Genomic DNA, 15,302 nt, shown 5'->3' with positions numbered 1-15,302 from the left:
ATTCAATTATTTTTAAAATTTTAATAAAATTCTCTGCAACCATTCAATTATTTTCATAAATAATAAAATTCATCGCTGGATTTCAATTATTTTTAATACAATTTTACAGGAATTTCTCGAAACCTGTAATTATTCTTAAAAATTTAATTTCAATTCCTCGAGAAAATTAATTATTTAAAAAAATATTTGTTTTTTTTTTAATTTTTTGTAAGAATTCAATTATTTACAAAAATATTAGAATTTTTCACAGGAATTAAATTATTTTCAAAAAGTTTAATAACATTTTTTGAAATAATTCAATTATTCTTTTGGATTTCAATAAAATTCTTCCCAAGAATTCAATTATTTACATAAATAATTCTTCGAAAGAATTCAATTATTAAAGATAAATAACAAAATTATTCTCAAAAATTCAATTATTTTGAGGAATTTTAATAAAATTTTTTGAAAAATTCAATTATTTTCATAAATAACAATATTCATCACAAGAATTTAATTATTTTTTAAAGTAATAAATTTCTTCTTATAAATTCAATTTTTTAAAAAAATTGTAATAAAATCGTTCGCAAGAATGAAATTATTTCTATAAATAACAAAATGCTTTTTAGGATTTCAATTATTTTCAAAAAAATTAATAAAATACCACACAGACATTCAATTATTGTCAAAAATTTTAATAGAATTCTTTGTAAAATTTAATTATTTTTAAAAACTTTTTGCAATTCAATGATTTTCAATTTCTACTATTTTCATAAAATTTCCAAACAGAATTCAATTATTTAAATTAGAATTTGCATAAAATTAGTCGAAAGAAATTAATTATTTAAAAATTTCTATAAAATTTGTCAAGTGTCTAAAACGAGTTTTTCGGTCGTCAAGTTTTATTTTCGATAGCTACTTTTTTACTACTTTTTTTAGTTTGAAAGATACTTTTTTGCTACCTTTACAATCTTTTAAAAGAAAATTTTTTCAATCTTTTCTAGAAAATTAATTCGAACTAAAATATTTTGAAAGATGGGTAATTTTCTAAAGTGACTTTTTCCGGAATAAAAAATCATACCTTTCCGCATTAATAAAAATGAATGCGTATTATTCAGAAAATATTCTTTTGTCAATGAATTCAAAACACACGACGAGCGAAAGGATATTGATCCTCTTCCCTACTTACCTTTCTCTCAACTTTAAACTCTCATTAACTATGCTCTTTCATTGCGGCACTAAAGCCGTGGCATTTCATTCACTTTTTCACAAGATCATTTATCTTTAATGGGAAAAAAAGTAGCGAAAAAAAAATTTTGAACTTATTTTTTTAAAAAATATTATGATGAATGATACTGATTAGAAAACGAGATCAAACTTGTATTTAAAAATTCACAAATTATACTTTTTAGAAATTTGGGAAAATTTCACGTTCTTTTGTTGTGAAAAATGCCTTTTGTTGTCACCGTTAGAAACAATCTTATCGTCAAAGAATTTATTTTCTTACTTTCACCACACACATTCGTTATTTTTTTTACAGAAACATAAAAGAAAACATATTCGAGAGAACAATTTTAGAAAATACGATAAATCAAATAAAAAATATGCCTTGTTAACTGAAAAGTATCAAATTGCAACGAATTCATACCAAAAATGCGAATCAAATCAAAAATTGAGATTCAAATTTTTATCTTCAATTTGATTCACTTATTGGTATTTAACACTTTTAAGAAAATTTAATACTTTCATGAAAACTGTGGTAGAATATAAAATTAATTAATTAATATAATTTCATCGATAAATTATTTTTCTTTTTATAGAGAAAAGATGGAAAATAATTTCTTCATTCAGTTTTCTTTTGCATTATAAGAAGCGAATTATATACATTAACTTATCAACCTGTCATTTTAGTTTCAAAACAGAAGAACGTCAAATTATTATTTTTCTTTTTTAGTTGATTAAACTGAACATTAAATTTACCATCAATAATGTATATTATAAGGAAACTAAAAATAAAAAAGGTGTTTTTTCAAAAAAAAAAAAAAAATTGTAAATACATATTTATACTTATATGTCGTGCGACATTCGTCTCGCTCTGTAAAAAAGAAGAAAAAAAAAGAAATATTTCTCAACCACTAATTTTCTAGAGAAAGTTTTTACATTTTTTACTAATAATAATTTAAAAACAGGTGTCACATTTGCATTAAAAAGAAAACAATAAAAGTATAAACAAACACATTTCTGTATATATGCACTTAAACTATATTTTTCTATCAGATAAACTGTGAGATGGCAAATTATTGTATACTTTCCAAAAAGGATTCATTATTATTTTGTATATTTTAGTTTCATGTTTTTTTGTACTATAAAATGAGAATTTAAAATAGAAAACCGAAAAATACGTTCAAAAAAAATGCAAAAACTGAAAATACACTCAAAAATATGTTGGAAAATACAAAAAAAAATACGAAAACTGAAAAATATTTTAAAAAATAGTAAAAAAAATACAAAAACTGAAAATCCACTCAAAAATATGTTGAAAAATATAAAAAAATACGAAAACTGAAAAATACACTCAAAAAAATACTGAAAAATTACAAAAACTGGAAAATACACTCCAAAAAATACTAAAAGATTACAAAAACTGACAATAAGTCCAAAAAAATACTACAAAATTACAAAAACTAAAAACTAAATTCAAAAAGTGACATAAAATATTGTTCAGATAAATTTTTACTTAATTTCAAAATATTTGAGAAGAAATAATTAAAATAATTGAATTTGTTAATTTTTTCAACTATTCGCTTCAGTTATTCTGAAATAGCAATCTCGCGTAAATTTGACAACACTCGCGCCTTAATTAGATATTAATAATAATAATAATGTAATTATCTCCGTGGCTCTTAAAAAAAAGACTTTCCTTTATGAGAATTAAATTCTATAGTTTTTATGTGAACTATTTTTAGCATCGTGCATCGTGCATGCCTGTAAACATCACCTAGTTCTAATGACCTACTCCCACACCGTACATAAAAAAAGAATACTAATGATACATATATTTACTCAATTAATCTCAACTGCCTATTGTTTGATTATTATTTACTGAAGCAAATCATTTCTTTTCCATTATTTAATCAAATTTTCATAATTTAAATTTTATATGAGTCCTTCAGTCACTAATTTATATAATTATCTCAAAATATTTTATTTACTTTTATTATTGAATCTATATTACAATTTTTATTATTTAATTTATTTAGGTAATTTTTAATTTTTATTAAATTTATTTATTTATTTAGTATTGTTTATATTTTCAAAAATTTTTAAATAATTCTTCGCAAGAATTCAATTATTTTTATAAATAATAATATTTTTGGCAAAAATTCAATTAATTCAATTATTTTCAGCAAAATTTTTTAATAAAATTTCACGAAAAAATTAAATTTTTTTCTTAATTCGTTAAAAAAATTTTCAACAAAATTAATTATTTTCTGGAATTTTAATAAATCCATCGAAACAATTCAATTATTTTCAATATAATTTTATGAAAGAATTCAATCATTTTCTTCCATTTTCATAAATCCTTCGAAACGATTAAATTATTTTTTAAAAATCATTGCCAAAATTCAATTATTTTCAATTAAAATTTCACGAAATAATTCAATTCTTTTAAATTCGTTATAAAATTATTCAAAAGAATTCAATTATTTTTATAAATACCAAAATTTTTGGAAAAATTCAATTATTTTTAACAAAATTTTAGTAAAATTTCACAAAAGAATTCAATTCTCTTCTAAAATTTTTTTAAATCCTTTGAAAGAATTCAATTATTTTTAAAAATTTTAATAAATCGTCGAAACAATTCAATTATTTTTATAAATAGTAAAATTCTTTACAAAAATAAAATTATTTTTAATATAATTTTAATAAAACTTCATGAAGGAATTCAATTTTTTCTTAATTTTTTATAAAATTTTTCCAAAGAATTCAATTATCTTTCAAAATTTTAATAAATCCTTCGAAACAATATTCAATTCTTTTTTAATTTTTAAGAAAACTTTTCGGAAGATTCCAATTTTTCTCAAATTTTAATAATTCCGTCGAAAAACTCCAATTTTTTTATAATCATTAAAATTAATCGCAAGAATTAAATTATTTTTTATAAACAATAAAATTCTTCTCAAGAATTCAATTATTTTCAATACAATTTTAATAAACTTCAAAAATCAAATTAATCAATAAATTAAAATTCAAATATTTAATTATAATTATTAACAGACACGATTATTTTAAAATGTTGAAAAAAAATCCTTGTTTAATTAAATTATTTTCAAAATTTTCAATTAAAATTATTCAAAAAACTGTATCATTTTCAAAAAACCTTAAAGAAATTCTTTGAAAGAATTTAATTACCTACTTATTTTTAAAAACTCTAATAAAATTGTTTAAAAGAGTTTAATTTTCTATCAATAATTTTAATAAAATTTTAATAGTAAAATTATTAATTGCAATTATTAACAAAATCGATTATATTCAATAAATTAAAGAAATTTTTTGAAGGAAATCAAATTATTGTCAAAACTATGTTAATTGTATCTATTCTTCGAAAGAATTTCATTATTTTCTATATTTTAATAAAATTCCTTGAATGAATAAAATTATTTTAGAAAATTTGAATAAAATTCTGAGAAGAATTGAATTATTTTCTAAAAATTTTAATGAAATTCAATAATTAAATGTTTAATTTCAATTATTAAGAAACACGATTATTTTAAAAATTTGAAAGAAATTGTTCATAAAACTCAATTACCTTCAAAATTTTCAATTAAAATTATTAAAGAAACTCCATTATTTAAAAAAAAAATTCAAAGAAATTCTTCAAAAGAATTACTATTTATAATACTATTAATTAATTAATACTATTAATAATACTATTAATTTAATTAACGAATCCATGCTGCTGAATAAATCAAAAGTGCTAGTAGTGACTAATATTCAGTTTTAGAGAGAAATAATAATTTACGTTATATTTAGAACTCGCATAATTTACAATTTTTTAATTTAAAATTCAGAGGTTTTTGAGAACCAATTTTTTTACGAAGATGATGATGATAAAGGGGTGACACACTTCTACCTTGAAGGAGTTCAGAGATTGTTAAAAGTTCAACAACAATTCACTTCAGTCGTCGGTGACCGTCTCTGAGGTCCGGACCTTTCTTTTTCCAAGTAAAGTTACAATCACTTATAATATTATAACAGTGAAAAAAGTGACGCTGAAGAGCATTTTTCAAAAAACATAAGTTCGTTATAAAGACAGTGAGAGAGAGACTATTATGATAAATAATTTCAAAGGTACGTACGTTGATCAATTTTTAAATATTTATTTACTTATTTACAAATATTAACCTATAATTCAATAAAATATATCTCAAAAGTACTAGAAATATTTTTTACACTCAAACGAATTTTTAAAGTTTTTACTATTTCATTTTGAAATTACACGAGAATAAATATTACCGATTAAATAGTATATAATGTAACAGTAAATTTAATATTTGTTATAAAGTTTGTATTTACGAGTACTTAGTTTGTGTTTCAAGTGTGCCCAAAGAAGTGGAAAGGAACTTGTCGGAATGAAAAAATTAACCTTGCGAAAAACCAGTTATGTAGGGAATAAAAATATTTTACTCTTATTGTTCTTTTTTCGTTAGGAAACTTTAAAATCAATATTTAGTTTTTTGGTCGTAAAAATTTTCATTTTATTAATTATCAATTTTAATTACCAAACAGAATAAACTGAATTTTATATTTTTACCGGTGGGGGAAAGAGTTATTTTTTTATTGAAACGAACTAATTTCTAGTATTTACTAATTATACTAATTTATTTTTAATTTTTTCACCCGTTCTTTAATGACAATTGCAGCTACTTAAGTGTGCTTGGTGATGCGTGATTCAAATAAATAATTAAGAGAATAGACTATAGGAAAACTTTTACTAATTGACTCTAATTATTACCGTTATTTTGGTTATTTCAAAAAAATGTCAGTTTTCACATAACGTAAAAAAGTCATTTTGAATTAAATTCGAATTTAGAGATTTACTGTATATGCGAAAAATTAGCGTATTACAATCACTATTGTTTAAATGGATGATTAACGAGAAAAAAAATTCAAACTGCATCCGATCAATTTCATTGCTTTCTTTTTTAATGCCGAATGTCAATGAATTTCATGAATTTCTCCTCTTTTTTCCTCTCAGAGTCTCAGCATTTAGTGGGCAATTTTTTCTCTTTCTTTTCTTCGTTTTTTTTCTACTTGGAATTATGTTATGCGAATTTTTCAAGCATCACACTTTCAAGGAAGAATAGATTTATATTAATGATTCGGCCACGATCAATTTACCCGCAACGGGAACAAAAAATAAATCGAATTTCGCTATAAACTGAGAGATTGATTTAAATACATAACCTTATTTTTTTGCTATACTTTTGATGATTTTTATATTTTTAGTTTGACAATTTTGTAGTTTATATTTTTAGTTTTATTAATTTTGTACTTTTTATTTTTAGTTTGATACCTTATTCATTAATTTCTATTTTATTAAGGGTGGAAGAAGTTAACAAGTTTCTATTTTAGGTTAAAAAGGAATTTTAGTTTATAAAAAGCAATAAAAATAGTAACGAGAGCGTAAAGGACAAAAGTACCTTTTGTCTTTTTTTATCTCAATGCTTACCTCCCATTCTGCTCGGCGCTTAAAAATCTTTTCTATTAACATAATTAAAAAGATATATTAGTCCAGGACAATGCTCTTTGTTACGAAAGATTATGATCTATGAATTTGAATCGACTGTTTCGAATTTAATTCTTTATGCATTATTCATACGATTATAGAGTACGAAGGACGAATAATTTTTTCTCCCCAACTTCCTATTACTATATATATTATTCATATTTACCACACATTTACATATAAATCGTTTTAAACGATTTAAATATCCCTTTGCACTAATTATAATAATGTATAGTGTAGAAATTATTTAATGAAATACCTGTTTCTTTTTCCTTTAATCGCAGAGCTTTTGTCGAGATAGAAGAGAAAATGCCTCGAGTTTCCATAGTCATCATCAACTTTTTTCTCTTTCTCGGAGGTTTTCTAATTTATAGAGTTTCTGCACATGGAAGACTGATCGAACCACCATCCAGAGCCTCCATGTGGAGGTTTGGATTTAATACACCCGAAAATTACAATGATCACGAATTATATTGCGGTGGTTATAGTAGACAATGGACTCGAAATAATGGGAAATGTGGAATTTGCGGCGATCCCTGGGACATGAAAAAGGTACTTGTTTCCTTTTCTTCAAAATAAACTTTTCTCGAAACATTTCAATCATTCAAAAGTCAAAACAGTCTCTTTGAGGCTTGTCTCAAAAAAAAGTGACGCGATCTGAAGAAGTGAACGAAATAAACAACAAATTTTAGGTTATGTTTCTAACTTTTGGAATTGTGAAAACAGTGGCGGATGAATAAGGCTTTTTTAGGGGGGACAACAATAAAAAAATTTAATTTCTTCTATTTTTATCCTATAGAAAAATTTTTTCCTTTTTGATAAAGCGTCAAATATAGAATAAATCCTAGAGTGTTTCTATACGGAAAACGGAAGCAACACGCTTCAAAAAAATACAGATTTTGGGGGGGAAACTCCCTTGGGCCCCCTCTAGATCCGCTCCTGAGTTTAAATACCGGCAATCCCCGAAATACGAGGGAAAATATACAGGTAACTGCTTATATGCTGTCCTTCCGGTTTACATATTTTGAAAGCAGTGGCATTTCTATTATTTTATTAGTTCATGGCAAATTTATTTATCAAGTCCGTCACGAACTAATAATATTGTGATAGAAATGGAATATTTGTTTTATTTTTCTTTGTATTGAATCATTATTAAGTATTTAAAAAGTATAAAAAAACTAATGAAATTTTACCTCAAAAAGCATTCAAAATTAAAATGTAATTACAATATTTTTAATATGACAGGCAACATAACCTATAATTCGTTCGCTCTTCGCTTTATAGAATTTCTTCAGATCGCTGTATATTTCCCTTTACATAAATTTTGCATTGACAATACAGCCTCGTCCACACGAAACTGGCGGATTCTACGGAAAGGACATAATTGTCAGAAGATATAAAACAGGATCCGTCATTCCAATTCGAGTCGAATTGACAGCAAATCACAACGGATATTTTGAGTTCCGAACGTGTCCGATGAAATACAGAGGAACCGAAGTCACTCAAGATTGCTTGGACGAAAATCTCCTCGAAGGAGAGAATGGAACAATTCGATACTATCCCGCCCCTGGGAATGGAATTTTCGAAAGTTATTACAAACTTCCGGAGGGACTTACCTGTGTCCAGTGTGTCTTTCAATGGCGATACATTGCCGGAAATAATTGGGGAACTTGCGAAAATGGCACTGGTGAGTCGCACTTTTAGGTTATGTTCAAGTTTTTTTTACAGTCAAATGCATATCTGCTGTACTTCTGGTTTGACGGCGTGGCACATCTATCAAAATTTTGTTAGTTCATGCCACGAACTAACAAAATATTGATAGATGCGCCATAACGTCATACCGGAAGGACAGCATATATGCATTTGACTGTATATTCAGTTAATATTTACTAGTTAATAATTAATAATATTCATAAGTTAATAATATTTACTAGTTAAAAATATTCATTAGTTGATAATATTCACCAACTAATAGTAATTAATTGGTCATATTTACCAGTTAATATTCACTATTGTCGATTTTTAACCATTTAAAACAAAATAATATGTAATCAACTCTAATGCTTACTTGCAATTCATACCGCGCGCATTACTCTTTAGAAAGTGACCATTAACTCTGTCATAATTCATAATGCGAAATTATTGTGCAACAATAAATGTATGAAACAATAATTACGTATACGAATTAAATATATATTATATACAGTTGAAACGAAATTTTGAAACTTTCATTTCCACTTTTACGTAATTTCGGAATAGAGACAATTGTCATATCCGTTGGAGGCGTGGCTTAAGTTTCGCGTGCGCAGATAAAATGCGCAAACGAGCCGCAACCATGAAATAAAAAAAGACAGACGATACGTTCGTCCTTTTCTATCCAATGGTTACGTTCACGTTACTGTTTTATTCTGCTTCGGACTTTTCTTGATTTATTTTGCGTTTTCGATATGAATATGTAGTAGCAAAAAAGTAGTAATAAATAAATAGTAAATTAAAGTAAAGAAATAGTAAATTAATGTAAATAAATAGTAAATTAAAGTAAATAAATAGTAAATTAAAGTAAATAAATAGTAAATTAAATTTTAAAGCGAATTTTCACTATCAAAGGTGCTGTCGGCTGTGGTCCTCAGGAAGAATTTCGCTCGTGCGCCGACATTGCGATTGGCGATAACGAAGCGACACTACCGCCGAGACCAAAAGTACCCACGACACCATCGTCGACGGATGCGGACGACTTTGGACCCGAATATCCCACACCCTGGTGGCTGTACAGTCTCATTATCGCCGGTACGTGCCTATTGGTTGCCCTCGCTGCTTTGGCCTTACTTTACACGTACTACTATCATGCCGGTAGGGCAAAAAAATGGCTTATGTCGAGAAGGTTCCTCGCACCAGAGTCAACGCCACCTGTTGCTCCACCAAGGCATAAACGACACTTCTCGACTGCACAATTACAATTGTAATTATTTCAATTTCACCACCTACTCCACAATTTTTTGTTATCCGGTAGCCATTTCCTTCGACGAAAGTTTCCCCAACTTTATGAACATGTAAAAAGCTCTGTGACACAAAGACTTATCTTAAGGTTATGTTATTCAGTGGTCACCTTAAGTTGCTTAAGTTTTACTGATCTAGGTCCTGCTGGCACGTGGACTAACTAAAAAAAAGTCCCATTAGTAAGAAAAGGACGAAGATACGTCTGTCCTTTTCTTACCAATCGGGTAAAGTTAGTCCACATGTCACCAGGTCCCTTGCCGGATCTAAGAAGTAACTTTCGTCACGGAGTAACTTTCGTGAAATGTATTAAATAAAGCTTGAAGTTTCAGAACGGAAGCTGCACGCTTTAAATAGAGTAAAACTGTGCTTTCGCGTAAATATCACAATAGGAATAGTTGTAAGTTTTTTTTGATACGTCAACATGTACATAAGACTGTATTTATATTTATATATAAATTAAACGTATTTATTTTGTAGAAAACATGCTCTGTTTTGAACACTGGTGGCATTCATCTTATTAGTTAATATTGACAAAATTAATTATTTTCACAATTGCCAATGTGGTCCTGCCTTTAAATTCTCAGAATTGTTCAAAATTCTCAGAAATCCGCTGTCTGCGCAGGCGCAACGGGAGTGAGAGAGAGAGAAAAGCGGATCTTTTCGCTCTCTTACTCTCGTGTGTTACCATAGCAACTCCCGCAGGCAGCGGTTTAACTGAGAGTAAAGTATACTTTTAGTAAATAGAAAAGTATACTTTTAGTAAATAGAAAAGTATACTTTTAGTAAATAGAAAAATATACTTCTAGTAAATAGAAAAGTATACTTTTACTAAGTAGAAAAGTAAATCTTTACTAAATAGAAAAGTACATCTTTAGTAAATAGAAAAATATCAAAATAAAAAAAATGTAAGTATTCTACACAATAGAGGAAAGAATTCGTACAATATTTCTTACTTTTTAAGAAGCATCTCACGAAAGTCTTTATTGGTTAGAGGAACAGCAGTTCCTTCGACAGGTTTCGAAGTGTTGCCATTGCTTACGGAAGTTAATTGAACGTTGCGTGGAATTAAGGCGAGAGCGGGTTTCGGATGAGAGAATGACTTTCCCGATGGATGACCACCAAGTGATTTTGCCAATTGCTCCTCGTCGGGAGATTCTTTCTTGCGCTCTTTGGGATTACTTATTGCAACGCTAATTACCTTACCTTTGACTTGAATACCATCCGTCGCCAATAGAGCCTTAGAGGCGTCGGCTTCATTCTCAAAGTCCACGTACGCTATTCCTTTAGCGTGTCCATTGCGGTACACGGGAATTCGAATGTCCACCACTAATCCATGTGGCTTGAATAATTCCTCTAATTCTTCTTTTGTTATTACAGCCGGCAGTCCTAAAGAGAAAACAATTGTTAATTTTTGAAATATTTAAGTAAAATTATTCAATAAATAATTTATAGATAATAAAAAAGTTTAGAAGACTAAATTAGTAACAATTTACCTTTTATGTACAGTTTATTTTTTTCCAACGAGCATTTGTATTTGAAAGCATGTCCTCTCGAACTCTTATCCGGATTGCAACGAGAAATAAACATAGGCCTGCCTTTAACTTTTACTCTGTCCAATTTTAAAGCATCTTCGACGGCTTCCTGAAAAAGACAATTTTTTATTTACACATTCGCAAACAAAAAGAAAAAAAAATCACTGGGTAAATTTAAAAGAAAACTCACGGTGCTTGCAAGTTGGACATAAGCGAAACCTTTACTTCTTCCCTTCGAGTCATGGACCAATTTCAACAAAGTAATTTCACCTGCAGGTACAAGAGCCTCCTTCACATCTTCCTCAGTTGCCGTAAAATCTAAATTACTAATAAAAATCGAAATCGTATAATCAACTTCCGGACCCATGTCTTCCTCCATTTTTTCCTCCTGAAATCCAGGAGGTGGTTCCACTTTCGGTTCTTCTTTTTCAATCGGTTTTTTCTTTCGATCCGGTTTTAGAATATTTTCTCGTAACTTAACTTCTTTTTCGTCTCTAATCGAGAGACGTGATATCTTTTGCGGTGAGACGCCAATTCGTTTTCGCATTTTTCCCGTTTCCTCGGCTTTTCTCTTGCCTTTCGAGAATAAATTAACATCTGTGGTTGTTTGCGATTTTAGACGATCCTCCTGAACTTTCTCCAATTTTTCCTTCACTTTGACTTCCGCAATTTCGAGTTGTTCCAAAGTTCCTTCATCGCGCTCGAAATTTATCCAAGCACTACCAATACTCTCCGGCCAATCTTTAACCACTGCCAACGCTTTTGGATATAGTTTTCTAAGGTGTTTCGTTGTTCCATAACATCTGAAAAAGAATTTTTTTTGAATTAAAAAAAATTAAAGTATATTATTAAAAATTCAATAAATATCGAAATAATTATTCCACAATGGAAATACTTCAATATAATTTTGTTTTTTCCTGACTTTTCCCTGATTTTAAGACTAAATTTTCACTTTTTCCCTAAGGAATATTCTGATTCACTCTAAAAATTATTAGATACATGAATTTTATTAATTGATGAAAAATTATTCGAAACTTTGAATAAAAATTCCTGACTTTTCCCTGATTTCCCTGATCAGTGGCAATCCTGACTTAGCAATAAATTAATTAAATTGACTTACTTTTCTAGGGAGATAAATTCAAGCCAACTGGCAGCTTTCGACGAATGTCCCTGAGTTAAAATATCAGCCCAAAGTTGACGCGCCTTCTCCATATCTTTAGCATGAATTGCTTCGGTCCTCGCCCAAAATTGTAAAATATCGCAATTCAAATCGCCCTCTAATCCAAAATTCGCTAAATATTCACAGGCTTTGTTAAAAGTTTTCCTCAGCGTTTCCATCTGTTTTTCCCGTTCATCATCTCCCGTTATATCATCCAATCTTCGTCTCAAATATTCCAAGTACAAAATCCAGAGAGTTTTGTACTCATCAGAAACTGTGAAACCAGCTTGAAGTGCTTCCTCCAAAATTGCTTGCACTTCAGTGACGGGTCTCTTCCACTTTTCATAACTTCGGATTCGTTTTTGCCAAATTTCCGCACACCATGGGACATTTCTTGCGGCTCTTTTGAAAACCCTATCGGAAACGTCTTCGATTTTCAATTGAGATTCCAGGAATGTTACGTATTCCAACCAAAGTGACGACTCGATGGTGAGTTCTGCGATGGCTCGTTCGAATAAAACAATGACACGACCGGGATCTGTTTGTCGTTTCTCGTACATTAGGTAGGCATTATAGGAGTCTAGCAATTCGGCTTCATTTTGAGAGGAGACAAGTTTCTCCTCGAAGGGCAAACGATCACTCAATTTTTTGTGAGCACTCTCGTAATTGTTCATGACATTTTGATAGTCTATGCTTGACGTCGCGCCGTCCCCTAAACGCCAGGTTTCGTATTCATTCAGAGTTTTTTCCATGTCGAGCAGAGGAACTTGCAATTGACGACTGAAGAGTTTGCCGACACGATCGAGTTGTTTTATTCGTTCTGTTGTATTGGAAATGTCAATCTGAAAATTTATTCTTATTAATAAAAAATTTATTTATTAAAAAGTCTTTGATATTCTTATTATTGTTATTACAGGCCTCGGATCGAGTTTAAGGCACAAAAAAGTCTCTTTAGTCGATTAAAAATTGAAAAAAAGTCAAAATAGTCGTTTATTACTTTCAAAATGTCCAATTAAAATTCTTAAAGAAACTCCATTATTTTAAAAAAATTCAAAGAAATTCTTCAAAAGAATTTAATTAGGATTTTTGAAAATTTTAATAAAATTCTTCGCGAGAATTCAATTATTTTTATAAATAATAAAATTCTTCGAAGGAATTCAATTATTTTCAAATTTTTTGCTAGAATTCAATGATTTTGAATACATTAATATTAAAATTGAAAATATTTAAAAAGGAGAATTATTTAAATAGTTAGGAAACCAAAATGCAAACAGTAACAAATTTGAATTATTACCATTGAAACGAGAACATTTTCGAATTCTCTAAAAGCTTCCCAAATAATGGCACCTTTCGTAATATGCCCACTGACTGCCGTTAAGGCCCGCTGAAATAATTGCCGAACATTTTCAGCGGCATCCTTCTCATTGCCCATGTTTCCAATACTGAATTGTAAATACTCCAACCAAATTTCAACGGCTGAAAAAAGTGAAAAGTTTTGTATTAAGAGCCGGTCTGATTAAGAGAAGCAACAATCGTAATCAGAAAAAAAACAAATTTTGTTAGAAATTTTTGTACTAAAAAAAATGTTAAAAGTATTAAAAAGTTAAATGTATTTATTAAATTAAATGTATCAAAAGAGAAAAAACGTACATAAATAATCATTCACAGCCCGTTCGCAAAGTTCGATGACTGCACTTTTTTCCTCCGGAGTGACAGCAAGTTTAATCTCGTCCTGCATCCAGGAACGCCATAATTCTGGAGTAAGGGGATAATTTCGACTCATATTTTCCCTTGCGGTTCGCAATCTCTCCAATTCACCCATTTTCGACAATAAATTGATGAGTGCAACATGACAAGCGTAATCGTAGGGATTTTTTGATAGAGTTTCTTCGAGAATTTTAACCTCCGCCTCGTTTGTATCATCATCATCATCATCATCGTCTTCGTCGTCCTCGTCGACGTCGTTGTTGTCATCCCCAATATCCTCATCTTCTTTATCAATATCACTGTTTACCGCATCACTGTCATCGCCAATTTCTTGCACATCCTCGATCATGCGGCTTTCATCCTCATTCTCTTCACATTTATTTATTTCCATGTCGTCCCCTTTTTTACTGTGAAGCTCATCTTCACTAGGAGTCGACATATCCATTTCTTCCATTTTTTATGTAAATGGAAAACACTTTTTTTTATTAAAAATTATATTTAGTAACGTGCGATCGACGCACTTCGGCACTTTAAACTTTATTTTTAGGTTATGTTGTCAATTTCTCGGTCGGCAATTTGGCATCGTTTACACACACAGGTTTACACGTATATGTATTTGGAACCGGTATAAGGACTTTACTATGTAAATTTCAACTAATTATATTAATTATTAATTTATAGGATTTATATAGAAATTTTCTTTAAAGTTCATAAAAAAATTAATCTATTTATTAAAAAATACGTAAAATAAGTTTTTAATTGTATAAAGAAAAATTGTCACTTGTAAATCTGGTTTATTGCACTATTATACATTTAGTATATACACATTCTGAAACTAATTTATAAAATACTTTTATTAATATTATATTACCTGAAACTAAACTTACTGTAATAAATTCAAAAATTAAATATTGAAGAATATTTTTCATAAAACACTAAATTTTTCTTAAATACATTCAGTAATAATGTATATATGTATAAAATATTAATTTAGAAATGTAATTATTCAATTTTTTGCGGCAGAATCGGATGCAAAAAGACGCTATAAAAACAGCAGACAATTTTTCAAATGTATCAAGAATTTCTTTCCAAAATATCTAATTAAGAAATTAAAACCACATAAAAAATCTGATTTAAG

General features: G+C 28.4%; 2 protein-coding genes across 2 annotated transcripts; one reads left to right on the top strand and one right to left on the bottom strand.

Annotated features, from left to right (window-relative positions):
• Window positions 1-5,138: 5,138 nt before the first annotated feature.
• Window positions 5,139-10,247, top strand: LOC122505657. The gene is made up of 4 exons (XM_043617428.1): window positions 5,139-5,331; window positions 7,054-7,321; window positions 8,111-8,456; window positions 9,377-10,247. Exons 2-4 carry the CDS (start codon window positions 7,079-7,081, stop codon window positions 9,730-9,732), a joined length of 945 nt encoding a protein of 314 aa, XP_043473363.1. The 5' UTR covers window positions 5,139-5,331; window positions 7,054-7,078; the 3' UTR covers window positions 9,733-10,247.
• On the bottom strand, window positions 10,205-14,723 carry LOC122505653 (squamous cell carcinoma antigen recognized by T-cells 3-like). Its single transcript, XM_043617423.1, has 6 exons — window positions 14,108-14,723; window positions 13,752-13,933; window positions 12,419-13,299; window positions 11,489-12,101; window positions 11,260-11,407; window positions 10,205-11,152 (listed from the first exon to the last, which is right to left on the bottom strand). The coding sequence occupies exons 1-6, from the start codon at window positions 14,616-14,618 to the stop codon at window positions 10,716-10,718; spliced, it is 2,772 nt and encodes a 923-aa protein (XP_043473358.1). The 5' UTR covers window positions 14,619-14,723; the 3' UTR covers window positions 10,205-10,715.
• Window positions 14,724-15,302: the final 579 nt, after the last annotated feature.

This window comes from Leptopilina heterotoma, unplaced genomic scaffold, assembly GCF_015476425.1.
Source record: "Leptopilina heterotoma isolate Lh14 unplaced genomic scaffold, ASM1547642v1 Lhet_361, whole genome shotgun sequence".
Lineage (NCBI taxonomy): Eukaryota > Metazoa > Arthropoda > Insecta > Hymenoptera > Figitidae > Leptopilina > Leptopilina heterotoma.
The sequence above is the reverse complement of the archived record's forward strand: the minus strand, read 5'-3'. Positions and strand labels throughout refer to the sequence as shown.